Source organism: Cnephaeus nilssonii (genome assembly GCF_951640355.1).
Source record: "Cnephaeus nilssonii genome assembly, chromosome: 1".
NCBI lineage: Eukaryota > Metazoa > Chordata > Mammalia > Chiroptera > Vespertilionidae > Cnephaeus > Cnephaeus nilssonii.
Genome location: NC_137072.1, coordinates 91,837,003 through 91,852,008, shown reverse-complemented (window position 1 = coordinate 91,852,008; position 15,006 = coordinate 91,837,003). Strand labels below are relative to the sequence as shown.

The 15,006-nt window shown below is 36.5% G+C and overlaps 1 protein-coding gene across 2 annotated transcripts in view; it reads right to left on the bottom strand.

Moving 5' to 3' along the window:
* Positions 1-15,006, bottom strand: part of ATP8A1 (ATPase phospholipid transporting 8A1) — a 216,872-nt gene that overhangs the window by 141,025 nt on the left and 60,841 nt on the right. The window contains exons 7-12 of one of the 2 annotated variants that reach the window (XM_079777553.1): positions 11,934-12,007; positions 6,171-6,240; positions 4,464-4,591; positions 3,494-3,605; positions 1,710-1,875; positions 274-401 (exon numbers count right to left, since the gene is read on the bottom strand). In XM_079777553.1, coding sequence (XP_079633679.1) covers positions 274-401; positions 1,710-1,875; positions 3,494-3,605; positions 4,464-4,591; positions 6,171-6,240; positions 11,934-12,007 — 678 coding nt within the window. Of the gene's footprint in view, positions 1-273; positions 402-1,709; positions 1,876-3,493; positions 3,606-4,463; positions 4,592-6,170; positions 6,241-8,775; positions 8,850-11,933; positions 12,008-15,006 lie in introns of both variants that reach the window. The other variant, XM_079777554.1, reaches the window with a different exon arrangement.

Sequence of the window (15,006 nt, the reverse complement as noted above, 5' to 3'; positions counted from 1 at the left end):
CAAAATAGGTTTCTTGAACTAGAGACTTACTTTCTGCAGATGTCTGGTTCATAAACTTGGGTGATATTGTGATGAGAGATTTTGTTACCGATTTTCACATGTCAAATGAATTTATTATAATTGTATTAGGCTTCAAATATTTTGAAATATTACCTTGTAGTCAACAAAAAGTAAGCTATAATTAAGATTTTTTTTTCCTCTAAAGAAATCAAAAGATCCTATCAGGAAAAAATATGTTTTGAGTGATAAGAAACAATAATCATTCATATTTACCCAATTGATGAAGTATGCCTGGGTAAATTTCACCACTTCCAATGTAACCAATAAGCTGATAGGAATGAGATTGTTGAAAAGGATGATGAAGGTCAGGAAATTCAGCCCAAAATTATTAGCACCACCATCTGTTGGGGAAGGTGGGAAGAAAAACATTTATGGTTTTATATATGTTCTTTTGACCAGAGCTTTAAGCATAAAAAAAGTTTTTCATAAAGTATAGCATATCTTGATAGTTTGGGAGGAATACTGTGTTGATAACATATCCTAATTCTCAAAGAAATTCTTTAAGATGGAAGAGCATTATTTGTGTTCAAGATATTAATTAATCCCATTAAGACCTGCATAATGAAACTAAAAAATGAAAGTACTGTCAAGCATTTCAAATTCTGTTCCAAACACAAAGTTTAGAGATATTAGGGACAGGACTGAGGGTTTATAAATGAAAAATCTTAACTGGGCAGAACCACTCTTATATAAACTTTTGAAAAGCGCTTCCAATTTAAAGCATGCCTTAAAAGCAAACAAACAAAACAGCACCAGCAAAACTAACCCAGATAGCAAAAACAATGGTAGGGCAGGATCCTAGATTAATTCAGCTCTAGGTAAATTAAAGTCTTCATCTTCAATAGTGAAAATAAAACAGTTATCCCAGATACACTGTAATGTACACAAAGAAACAAATTGATGGTAGTCGTAATGGTTTTAAAGTTGAAACAGTAAATCAATGACTGTAAAAAAACACACAATAAAAACTTGGAATAGCTGCAAAGCTAAATCAATATAATAAAAATATAATTGAAAAAAATCGATGTTGCCGTAAGATTTTCCTAGAATGTCTTCATACTTTTGAAAATTAAGTATTGGTTGGTTAAGGACTCATCAAAAGGCCCTGCTAACTTACTTTCCAGAAATACTTAGGGGAGGTGCATTCATCCCATAATCCCATAACAGAGGATAAATGCTCCAAAGGAAACTAACAGCACTTGCCCTCAGACAAGGTGATGAATAACACAGAACTCACTGCACTCAGGAGTTCAAGCAAAAGTACATTCAATTTAAACATGTTAAAACGTGTAAACTACTTTTGGTGCATTAAATATACTCAGTCTGCTTTCTTTACCGGACAGCCATCTAACTACCTGCATTAAAATATTTTAAAACAAACAAATAACACTAATGAAAATAACATGAATAAAATCACATTTTATGTTACTGTGAAGTGCTCATTTTATCTTTAAGGATCCTGAAATTTTAGAGATTCTAACACTTTACTTTTACTGAAAATTGCATTGAAAAGTGGAGACTAAATGCCCAGTTATCTTGGCCACAATGTTCTCCTTTCAGAAATAACAGGAAATCCCAAGATCAGCTGTGAAACAAATACCGGCACATGTTTTAATGAAAGAGAAAGTGTCCAGCACTTTCATGCTTACAATTGAGGTTGAGATACCAGTCCTTTCCAGAATGCCGTCGATTCCAAATGGCCGAGCCCACAGAACAGATAAGGGACATGGCAATTAAGATACAAAACAAAATCAAAATTTGTACGTTTGTAATTCGTTCCACATTTGAGAGTTTAAGTGGTGGACTTGTTGAATTCTGTAAAAAGACACAAGATGAGTAATAAGAAATGTGTACAATGATTTAGTAATAGGTATCTAGTATTTTGATGAGGATGACAAGGTCCTCATTAAACTCAAAATCTAGACATGGGCAGGTGCCTGAACATTATACAGATAATAATCACAGATGTAATAAGCTGTCAAAGGTTAACTGCCTCTTTTTCTAAGGGCCACTATGTCACCTAAGCCTTTTTCTAGGATATCCTATTATAATAAAAGCCCAGCGACTGAATGGCAGAACAACCAGAACCACTACTCGACCAGTCCCTATGATGTGCACTGACCACCAGGGGGCAGATGCTCAACGTAGGAGCTTCCCCCTGGTGGTCAGTGAGCTCTCACAGTGGGAGTGCTGCTTGGCTGATCGGGATGAGCGGCGCTCCCACAGTGGGCGGATTCCCACAAGCCACACCCCCACCAGTGCACAAATCCGGTGCACCGGGCCTCTAGTAAAAACAATAATAGGAGAATGAAGTAACATTCCTTTTGTAAACACAGCTTTTGTTCTGTGGCAGACAAGATGAACAATGTATTACCTGGCTACTTAAGCAAACAGGGTAGACTAGAAGCATCTAGCTTCGCATCTCTGCTTAGGAAGAGAGGCAGAGAAGTTGGCCTATGAACCCACAGCCAGAGACCTGGAAATTCCAAAGTCTGAAAGCTATAATTAAAGGATCACTGGTTTCTAGATTTTGGTGGCACTGAGAAACTGTTTTTACCGGACCCAGCAACTATCTAAGCAGTCCTGGGTGTAGAGAATAATAGAGACAGGTTTCCTCAGATGTATTTAATGATAAAAAAATGATTATGCTAGATTTGTGCTAACAAAGAAGGCATTCTCAGGACAGAAAATTAAATGCCATCACCAATATGAAATGACTTACAGAATTTATAGAATAATTAGGGGTGAAATCATTAATAGCAGTTTTACTTGCCTGATGAGTATAGATGTTCATGCCTTTACAATGTACCAAGTTATCAATCAGCCCTCAGAGCAGATTTTCATGTAGTGTCTTAAAACTGAGCTCCCCACACCCATCTAAACACTGAACACTGATGATAGTAAATGTATAGAAGGAGCATCCACAGGCATGTGTAAACATTACAAATGGCTAGGATGAAGGCTGATAAAAGAGGCCTAACATAAAAATGCTACGAAACAATGGTCAACATTTGTTTCACGTGTTTTTCTTCTAATTTTACGAAAAGAACAAAAATAAGTCCTAAAATTTGATCATTGTATTCAAATAAGATTATAAGACAAATACTTCAATGCAGAGCACTCATCATTATGCAGACAGGTTGCATGTATCACTTCAATAGTTAGTAAATGCCACTGATGGAACCAATACGCAAGATCACTGAGAGAGTTCACGCAGTGGGTGGTCTCTGGGGAGACGCTCCGGTGTGGTGTGTGCAATGAACCACAGCACTGCCCACTCACCGACGAAGCACGAGATTCTGGATGTAGAAAGTGGGGCTCAGGGATCTGTGACAGATGGTCTACTAAGTGTGGGACTTCCACCCCAAAAGCTACAAACAGCACATTTCCCAAAGATTGAGGTCTAGGAGGTCTGCACAGATAAAAATCCCACCTGCATCAGCTTGGTGTCATGTCCAGTGTAGACGACTATTCCGTGAACCCACTGCGTATTTCTTAACTGGGCGCCTCGAAGAAGAATCTGATCTGCTCCCAGGGGCACGGTGCTGTGACAGAGGACACTGGCATTAGAAATGGCATTTTCTAAAACGCTTGAGTCTTACAGCCACTATAGAGTTCCAAAAAAAAAAAAAAAGAAAGAAAAAGAAAGAAAAAGGCTCTGTTATTTAAATAACCCTTCTCGTATTTACTGTATTTTTAGAAAAGAAGTCATTTTTCTGCCCATAAGAATTTTCTTATATGAGAACAGCTGCAGGGAAGCATTTCAGTGGCTTATCCCTAAACATCAATCCCACCATTTCTTACAATTTCACAATCTAAAATAGGAGGCAATGTTGTGGAAAGCAGAGGCCCGTTTTCAAACCTATTTAAGACTTTTCCTGATTTAGTTAAGTCCAGTTAGGGTCCTGAGGTGTTTGGAAGTGTTTAGGTAAGGAGCTCTGTTCCCCCTCCCTCACCTTCCTTTAAATTAAATAGCTTTGTGCCAGGCAGAGGTGGCTCAGTGGTTCAGCATTGACCTATGAACTGGGAGGTCACCGTTCCATTCCCAGTCAGGGCATATGCCTGGGTTGTGGGCTCAATCCCCTGTGTGGGGCGTGCAGGAGGCAACCTATCAATGATTCTCTCTCATCATTGATGTTTCTACCTCTCTCTCTGCCTCTCCCTTCCTCTCTGAAATCAATAAAAATATATTTAAAAAATAAAAATAAATAAAAAACGCACAAGGTAAGATAAATACACAGATATCATCATTTTCACAAAAGGATTCTGGGTTCATGTAATGTAGAAGTGCTCAAGGAAAAGGTTTAGAGTGCTCAGACTGAGAGCACAAGAAAGTACGTACCCAGGTTAGCAATACACTGTGACACAGGGGATTTTGTGTTATGAAGACCGACTTTACATACCCATGTCCATCAAGCCTTATGTTTCCAACAAAATCGTAGAGATGTCTGTTTGGACTTTCACACTCAACTCTGCCAGAAATTCTCATCAAACTGTCAATGTCTCTTATATCTGCTGTTACTGGTAAGCCCTGTTTAGAAATGTTTCAATAAGTAAAGAGTATACCAAATACATTGCATGTGGGAGGGAAGGGGGAATTCTGAATCCATCCAGGCCTATGACCTAAGAGATCCCACTATTTTATAAGCAATTCTCCCCTCCAGACAACAAATACTCTGTGTGGATTCATAATTAAGGGATAGCGTCCTCTCCACTTGAACACAGGTTTCTAGCACAAGAATGGGACATCTATTGGAAGGTTCTAAAATATAGTCGAGAGACTATAAACTAGTCCGAAAAGATATTTTAAAGTAAGTTCTTAAAAAACTGCTTCCAAAAATAAATACAGTATGAATCTCTCTGCTGAATCTCAGAAAGCGGCTGAAAAATGAATAAAATCTATGTCCAAAGAGAATAGTTTGTTCTTTTTGCTCATTGAGAAGGAAAACTCCAAAACAGTTCTTCCCTCTGGCCAAGGAATGTCTGGAACCGAACAGGCCTGCTTCCCGTGACCCTCTGAACTCTCCCCCGACCCAATCGCCCACGTGTCGTTCTCCCCATTCACCTAGAACCCGAGGGGACACAGTCACGAGCAGCCTAACAATGTTTTGGCCAACGAGTGATGGCATATATGACCGTTTCTGGAAGATTATCATGGAGCTGAAAAATCCTTTTCGCCTACGGACATCTCAGCTGCCGTAATGTCACAGCGCAACGCATTGCTCACATACAATTATGTTAGTACATAATACTTGGTAATGATGATGTTACTGGTTTATGTATTTACTATACTATATTTTTTATCATGATTTAGAGTATACCCTTTCTACTTACAAAAAAAGTGTGCTATAAACTGGATGCATGTTAAGCTGGCAGCAGCCTCAGACACTCAGTGTTGGCATCGTTTTCTCTTGTGCTTGATTTAACCTCGTGTTGTTTTGTGCAGTAACATGCTGTACAGGTTTGTAGTGGACGAGCAATTGACTACACCATACAGCCTAGGTGTGCAGTAGGCTAAACCATCTAGGTTTGCGTAAGTGCACTCTATGAATTTCGCACAATGATGAAATCGCCTTGGGACGCATTTCTCAGAACCATCCCTGTTTTTCCAATGGTGTATGACTGTTCATTTTTAAAGTCCCTTTTACAACTTTAAAGATAAAAACCCTACAGTTGCTTTCTATTAGAGATGGTGTGAGAAGTAAACAAATCTAAACTATTCCCTGAGATGAGTGAGACAATTAGAACAGCAATGAAAACTGTCTTTATATATATACTAAAGCCAAATAATTTGGGTCAGGTGAATAGGCAAAAAGAATAAGCTAACACACATCAAAGCAATTAGATTACTACTATTGTTATCATCAGAGTGTTGGCTATTACATAAAATATTTAAAATAGTATCTATACAAACAGGACCATATTTAATCAGGCAAGTAAATCTGAGTGTTCCATAATACATAATGATACCAATTTCTAAATCCTCTTCATAGGGGCTCAATAAGAAAACATCCACAATTGGACAGTTCAACTCGAGACAGTCAGAAGTAACGCTACTTATTCCACGTAATAAAACAGCAGCCATGATACTAACCTGTATTAGGTCTTACCTGTCTAATTTTCAGGTTTGTTTCACCATCTAAGTTGGATGTTTCAATGTAGCACATGGCCTGGGGCTCACTGTTGTTTAAAATTGAAAAGGAGAAAGATTCAGTGGGGGAAGAAAAGCATAACACTAGCTTACTGACTGCTCAGACTCACTGAAGCCTTTCATTCTAAGCAAAGCTTTAGCTGCCTACTTTCTTGCCGGTTTCCACTCTTAGTACAAAAATGCTGCGAGGCAGAACCCATGCATGACAACTCATGGACCAGCTTTTCAGCCAGAAGGATCCCAAAGCAGTTTCCTGGCAACAATCAGTACAGATCTTCAAGATAAAGTAAATGCTTAAATTTGTCACATCATACTTCAAGTGTTCATCCATACAGATACAACACAGACTGTATCTGAAATGTAAAGCCGTTTGGTGTCCAGATTTATCTTTAGCTCAAAAATATCAAGTGAGATTCATGCTCACAGCTACATGTAAACTGGTTCAGGAAAGTGGTTGATTAGAAAATTCCAGATCGCTGCTTCTACAGACTTGCATTTACTACCCTTTTAGGAAAGATGAATAGAATCACAGAAACATAATACTTAAAATTTAAAACTACTTTAAAAAACCTTATGAACAGATTTTGCAGTGAAAGTAGCTTTCTGCTCCTATTCTATTTCTTAAAGTTGTTTTAGAGACTTTTGTGACAGTAAAAAACCGAAATAAAACGAAAACCAGCCAATTTAGCCCTATTGCTCTTTGACCTGACCTAGAAGATCCTCCTGGGCATCTTAGTGAAGTTTGGTGTTCACTGGCTGGTGGGAGGGCAGGTTCTCCACCTTTTTTTTTTTTTTTTCCACAAACACCGTGTCCTGAACCACCTATATCCTGCCCCTTCACATACTAACTTTCCTTGTGTAATAACTATAGACAGGTGAGTTTGCTGTCCAAATGTATAAGCTGGTTCTCAAATATAAGGTAAAGCATTCTGAAGTTAATCAGTCTTATTAGCACTCGATTATATAAGCCTAATTAGGGAACATCACACAAGTAAATATGAAAGCGATCTCTAATGAGCATGTGTATTCAGAGTTGGGAATAAATTTATCAGTTACAATCACCTGGAATTTTCTAATCAACTTCCAATATGTGTATGTGCAAAACAGACTATTCTGAGTTTCAAAAATGGGCATGTAGCTTAGTTTTGTGTCCTGAAGATCTGTGAAAATTATTAACCGTATGGTTATAAAATATTTTACAGATTCACTTTAAAGTAACTTTGCATGTTCTCATGTTCTTCAATTTACTCTATGGGCTTTTTTATAATCCCATAAAAGCTGATACTTTTCCCCAACTGGAAAAATTTTCAATATTTATTTTTCATTCTATCAATTATTCAAAGGTTTTTTTTTATTATTACTGTCACAATAGTAATGTGGCTCTGGCAATTGCTCTCAATTTGTAATTTACTTATGTATATATTTGGAACAGAAATGGTTTATGAAATTATAAAGCACATCTTCTGAAAATACAGAAGCATGACAACAAACATATGCTAAATGAACAATGCTGATTCCAGATTTGGGCAGTAAAAAAGGCATTAAAATTTTACTTTACAGATCCAAGGCTATTCTCACATTAAAATGAGAATAACATTCTAATTCTATTTATTTTTTTTCCCAAAAGCAACTTTTCTAGGACTTTAAATGGCTAGGAAATTAGAAACTTAAATGGCTGATTTCTACTTGAAATGGGGCAAATTAAATATGCATCCAATTCAGAACATATTAATCCCTTAAGACAGCTGTTACTGAAGTGGTTCTTAACAGTGCTACGAAAAGGCAGCAAGATATATCAGAGAAGAATCATGCTAGACATTAAATATTTCAGCAGAGTACGAAGACATCCAACACACAAACTACAGTCAGAGAAGCAAAGCAGGCTTTTTGATTAGCAAGTGGGAAAATGAAACAAGATGCACATCACACTCAAGACACTAGCAGACAGCTGAAATTTACCACAGTCACGTGCACTTTGTCACTAGTTACAAACGGGATAACAATTGATTCCGGAGCATGCGGTACAGAATGTACAACAGTGAGCTTTGTGCCGGGAGTCCTCCATAAACCCTATACAAGCCCAAATAACAGCCATGTGTGCTGAAGGGATTCTCTAGAACTTACAGAAAATGTCAGATGTAAGACAAACGTTTAAAATCTTAAAATATTTCTCAATAACTTTCATGTAAAGCTTAACATTGTTCAAAATAATATCCTGGAGAGGCATTGAATTAAGCCTTAGTATTTAGGCATGTTGTTAAAAAATGAATATATATGAATGATGCCCAGGAAATTAAAATCTAGCTTTATTGGCATGCCTCATGGTCTCCTACTGATAACAATAGGAGCTGAATCTGCCTACTTAAGGCTTAAGGGATGAACATCAGCCAACATTGCTTTCAACAAGGCCTTTAAAACATCTGTGAAATGTCCATCCCCAAGAAGGAGAAAAAAGCCTGTGTTTTCTAGGAAGAGACACAGAGCTCAATCATCTTTTGGTGCAACTGTTCTCTGGTGTAGGGTGAGGATCCACACACACATCCTGTAGGGCTCAGTGCTCTGACCTTGAGGACAGGCTGATGAGATCTGCTGGGAGATGTTCCCCATTGGTCACTTTCACTATTTCCCCTACTGCCACCTACAGGTCCCAGTTTAAAATAATTAAAATGGAAAAAAAAATAACAGAGAAAACAAACAACAAATGGACAAAGGAGACAGAAAGTTTGAAATTATTATAGAAAATAACACATGTTAATAAAATGTCTAATGCCAATTTTTTCAAAACTTATTTTGATCAGGTCTAAAGGTACAAGAAAACATGGACTATTTAAGGATTATTTATTCACTTTCAAGCTCAATTTTTAATGTGAAAATTTCTGATTATTAAAAATTTAATCATAAACACATCTTATCATATTCAATAAAAAGATATTTCTATATATAGAGCTACTTTATCTGAAATATTTTCTTTTCTCTAATTAATTCCCCACTCTCATGCCAATCTACTCTGTGTCCACTCCTTAGCCTAGAAGAAAGAAAATAACTGTGGAAATTACTTTTTAGGAAACTACTTTTGAAAAACAGAGTATACTATACTAGCTCTTCTTCTATATATACACTAAAAAAAACTTAAAATTTTCTGATTCCAAAACATTTTCAAAGTTATTACATAAATATCTTATCAACTTTAATGCAGAACTGCAAATACATGGACTTTAGGATGTTAGAAGGCATAATTGCAGCCTTTTGAGTTATTTAATAATTAATAAAGTGTAGGTAATGCATTATTTTGGGAGGGTAATCCTTTGAACCTGGGAGAAAAATCTCAAAAGTATGAAGTAAACATGCCAAAAATCTGTTTGGATTTGAATTAATAGTCTGAGTTATTTTACTCTATTTTATACTTTCTAAACTCATGCATCTATTTGTTTGTTATATGATAAAATTTCAGTTTCTTTATTTCAAAGTGAAAATCAATGAAACTACTTTCAACCATGTTCATGCTTTAATTTCAAACTACCTCAAAGAAGATATACTACTAGTAATTAATAATTTAAAAATATTTAGAAATTGAAATATTATGAATTATTGTTTATTGCTAGTACAGGGGAAAATAACCATGTACTTACTTTGATAGTAGACACTATGGTATAATGAAGATATTAGACTAGGGATTAAGTAGTCTAACAGTGATCTTGTCATTAGCTAAAGTTAAGTGGCTAAAAACAAGATAAAGCCAAAATTCCTCTTTATGTTAAATGATGACAAAACTTCACCTACTTTTAAAATTTAATGAAGGTTCAAAAGAGCCAAGTTATTTAAAAACCCTTTTGAAAAAAAAAACACGAAAAAACTGACAGGTGGTATTTTGTCACTTGGACAGAAATATCAGGTAATCTTTTTAAAAATACTAATTTTTGGAGGAAGTTAATCATTGTGGATGCTATATTAAGATATAAGGAACTATTTTGATTTGCCAGTATTAATAGCCACCAGTAAATGTTTTTAATGTTCAGAAAATAAATCCTTTTAAAATGCTCTGAAGTTTAAGAAATACAAGTACAGAGCATTATGGGAATTTCTGGGATTAGACAGAGGCAGATGAAAAATATTTTGACAACTTTTAACGTAGAGCTAAGTATACAGCCCGGGCAGTATAGGCAGTTATCTTCATATTTTTGAGTATACAAAATTTAAACATTGTAATCAATGGTTCAGCATATATGATTCTATGATAATGTCTCTATGATAAGTTTAATCAGGAAAACAATTGTATTGACATAAATTGATGAAATGTTTTACTATCATTTTGAAAATTATATAAACATGACATTCAGATGGTCAGTCATCTATTACATTTTTCAAACTTTTATTTGGCGTATCATTCTGTAGGCAGACATGCTGAAAGCTTAATGAAATGCTATCAATTTAAACAAAAAGGAGAATTGAGGAGTATGAGAGTTTGATTAAGTAATCCATCTTCCTCAGTTAAAACGATATGAAATTAAGCCTGAGCGATTAACTGTTTTGTTCAAAATCACCAAGCCAAGAAACTTGGCTTCCTGCCTCCTAAGCAGAGCTCTCTTTCATACCTGAGGCCCTGCAGTACCTGAGACAAAGACAACAGACTCCCTGTTAAACGCATTCCCACACTGTGTGGGCCATCCCCTTTACTTCAGTTTTAGAAACCTACCCTAATCAAACAATAAGTAAAGGAAACTATAAACAGAAAGGTTGATTTCAAAACTTCATAATTTCAAAATCTATAAAGAAATGGCACAGAGCTCCTGATTAAAAAATATGAAAATATATTTCAACTACTTATAGACTTACTTCTATAAATATCTGGATAAGTTTTACTTGCTCATTCGAATTTCACTAATTTGTCATATATCCAATCACTTTCAATAATGACCTGATTAAACAGATTTTGAAAAAAGGACACGGTCCATATTTATATGTGGATTTTACAAATAAAACTGTCCAAGGAAATGATGATAAACAACCTCTAAAAGATTAAAAACATTATTTTCTTATTTTATGTTAGGACTAGTTTTATAGTTTTTAAACCTAAAACCATTTGAAAGTCACATTCTTTAAAGGGTAACAGTGCCATATGTTCTGAATACTAATTCATGACTATCTTAAATATGAGTGAAACAAAAATTATCTAAATTCAGTAATGGAAAGAACTTTTTAAAAAAAGGAACAAAACACTGTAATTTTTCTTGGAAGAGTATGGCATTTCAAAAGATATGATGACAAAAAAAGAAATCATCCATTTTCTTGTACCAATGCACCATAAAGATCAAGTAACTTTGGAGAGATATACAAATGCATCATAAAGGAATTCGTCATGAACAAGGATTGCAAGAAAAAAATCAGTACAGCCCAATCCATGTATTATATAAAATAAATGACAGGAAATCAGACAAGAGTTAGCGGTCCACATTAAAAGGATCTGAACATATCCAGAGGAAGAGGAGACTCTTAACTGTAATTATAAGTTCTGAATTATAAAGTACAGTGCTTATCATTTATTTTATATAGCAAACATGGAAGAGTCACTTAAGTCCAATCAAATTTTTAATGCTTAATTCAGAATCATCAGAGAGGTTTAAAATTCTTCGTTTATTCCTTATTTCCTTGGAGAAATCACAAGGTCAATGCAGGGTAGAGAAACCATCCTCTACACTGTTTGAGCAGCAGTAGGTATCTCTACCTTGATGAGAGAAGTACAGTGTCAGCAGGTATATACTCTTTGCCTTTTATTATAACTATATCTCCAACATTTACCTGAAAGAAAACTGGGAATTGGTTAATTATTTGCAATGAAAGATAGATACAAATACACAACCCATTGTATTTAAACATAAAATACAGTAAAAATAGTAACTGGCAAACAAGAACCACTTATCTCCAAAATGGCAAAAAATTATCTCCCAGTGAGGCCAAGGATGGGGAATTCCTTTAAAAAATGAATGCTGTATCTTTATCAGGTATATACCATCTTAATAAAATAAATCTATCCATTTTATCAATTTAATTGACATCTCAACTTCTCATATTCTGTCACTATGACATAAAAATAAAAAGGAGGAATTGACCAAATGAAATCTTTACCATGTTTAAGGAAATCTCAAAACAACTGGAAAAGCTACCAAATTATGTATTATAGGTATATTACGTATATACACTGAGTGGCCAGATTATTATGATCTCTGAACGCATAATAATCTGGCCACTCAGTGTATATCCTATTTAATAAAAGGCTAATATGCAAATTGTGCCCTTGACCAGGAGTTCGACCAGCAGGCAGGCCGGCCAACCGCCCATGTCCCCTTCCCCTGGCCAGGCTGGCTGGACCCCACCCATGCACGAATTCATGCACTGGGCCTCTAATATATATATACACTGAGTGGCCAGATTATTATGCGTTCAGAGATCATAATAATCTGGCCACTCAGTGTATTATAAATATATATTACACATATAGTCATTATTCCTTATGATGACCTTATGAAATAGTATTAGTTATAATTCCCAATTTAGGGAGGAGGAAAATGGGTCTTAAGTTCTAAATTATTTGCCCAACATCACAGTGAGATGAAGAGCTTAGACTGAAATCTACATCTGACTGCCTACAAAGCCTTATTTTGCACAACTAAATATAGTGAAACTATCACTGTATTTTAAATTTTAATCTCTCATTTTACTACTGTTAGCATTTTTGTGAGTATGGACTGAAGACAAATTAAAGATATACTACATCAGAAATTGTTAGAAGTAATTTAAGTGATAGGCCTGTCACAGAGCTTCTAGCAAACAATGCAACTCCAACTCCATTACACTGATGACTACTCCCGTTAGAGCATGAAAGTCGCCCTCTCTTTGTAGCCAAATGATCCTAAAAATAAGTTTCAATTCTTAATCGAGAAGAAAAGCGTTTTTATTATTATAGCCCCCTTTTTGTTTAGTTCAAGCCTTTTTTTGTTCTTTCCCCTCCCTACTTTTCCTTGAACCCTAAAATAACACTTTACTGCAGGGAAGGAGAGAATGGCATTCTCCGGGGAATAACAAATGAGAAATTGCTGCAGGGACAGCCCACTCCGGCTACTTTATGCTCTGGGGGAGGAACAGGTCAGGACGGTTGTGTGCTGCTTATCCAGGTAGGGAAGCTCTGGATGCTTAGATCAAAAGATGTGTATTAGCGCCAGACCGGCATGGCTCAGTGGCTGAGCATAGATCTAGGAACCAGGAGTTCGCGGTTCGATTCCTGGTCAGGGCACGTGCCTGGGTTGTGGGCTCGATCCCCAATGTGGGGCGTGCAGGAGGCAGCCGATCAATGATTCTCTCTTACCATTGATGTTTCTATCATCCTCTTTCCCTTCCTCTCTAAAACCAATAAAAATGTATTTAAAAAAAAACCACACACACAAGAGATGTATGAGTTGATATGCGAATCATCTGAAATCGACAAATTGCCAGGGACCTTGAAATCCAAATCTCCTCCCTCAAAAAAGGGAAAACTGGGAAAATAAAAAACAGCTAGTATAGGTGTAAAGTGGTCCCTAAAGTAATGTGTGGTGGTTATACGCCGATAGCTCCAACTGAAAGCAAGATAAAGAAATGTAAGTTCTCTGTGCCATGGCACTTAGATAGAATGATACCCAGGTTACCACTTAATTGTTCTTTAATCGCTATCTATGCGCTCACGTTCACTCTCCAATTGGACTATATGCTTCAAAAATCAGGATCTACACTACAATGTTAGAGTCTAACAGACGTAAGAAAATTTATAATTGACTGCACTGCTTTCCAACACTTGTATTCATTGCAAGACAAAGAAAGGCTTGTGGGTATTACACTGAAGACTAGAAGAAAATATTAGCACCTTATATGGTGTATTGTAGCTCCCTCAGTGGCCTGGGAAAAACAAGGGCTCGCTAAGTGCTAAGGCAGCTCTCAGGAAAGCAGGGAACAGCCCTCCTCCTAAGGATGCTAGGGTTTAGATCACTTTCTCAAACACAAGCAAGCACCTCTTTTTCTTTTTGGGTTCTGAGCTTCTAATGTGGCATTCCCCCTCCCAGCCTGGTGTGTGCATAAGAGGAACAGACAGAGGCGAAGGTCAAGATGCCAAAAATTCTTTGACCACAAGTTCTCATTGGAGGAATATCATGACAAAGCAGTTTTAATCCCCAAAACACTGCAGTTATGAAAATATGTAGGGCTTTAGGCCAGAACCTTGAGCCTCTTCAAGTCACTGACATTAGTATTACAATGGAGGATTATGTAAGAGTGTATCCTTATCAAACTAAAATAGACTGCTTTTAAATCTGCCTTTGTCTACTTGGAGGCTTCAGCATGTTTGTTTTTACTAGGGAATTTTGGAGATATAAATTCTGAATCCAAAGAAATACATTTCATGGTGGAAACTTCATGCATTAAAGCAGCTTTATAGAGTGACTTGTACACATGCCTACAGCCGACCACTCGGAGGTTCTCTGCAAAGCCAGAAGGATGAGTTGACCCTAAGATTCCACCTGCAACTATGAACAGTCTCAGATGCAGACTGGTCTCTGAAGAACTGGTCTTTGTGGTGAAGACAATGAAGATGGCTGTTTACATTTCAAGAGTGGAGATGCAATGCCTTGCATAGGGCTTTGTAATTGCAATGCTCAAAGAAAAACCCAGATACTGGCAACTTAACTTTGAGAAAAGGCTTCAGGCCAGGACCTGGGGAGATGACTGTTAATGTTTGAGAGCTGAAGTCTGCCCATCTGTGAATGACTGGG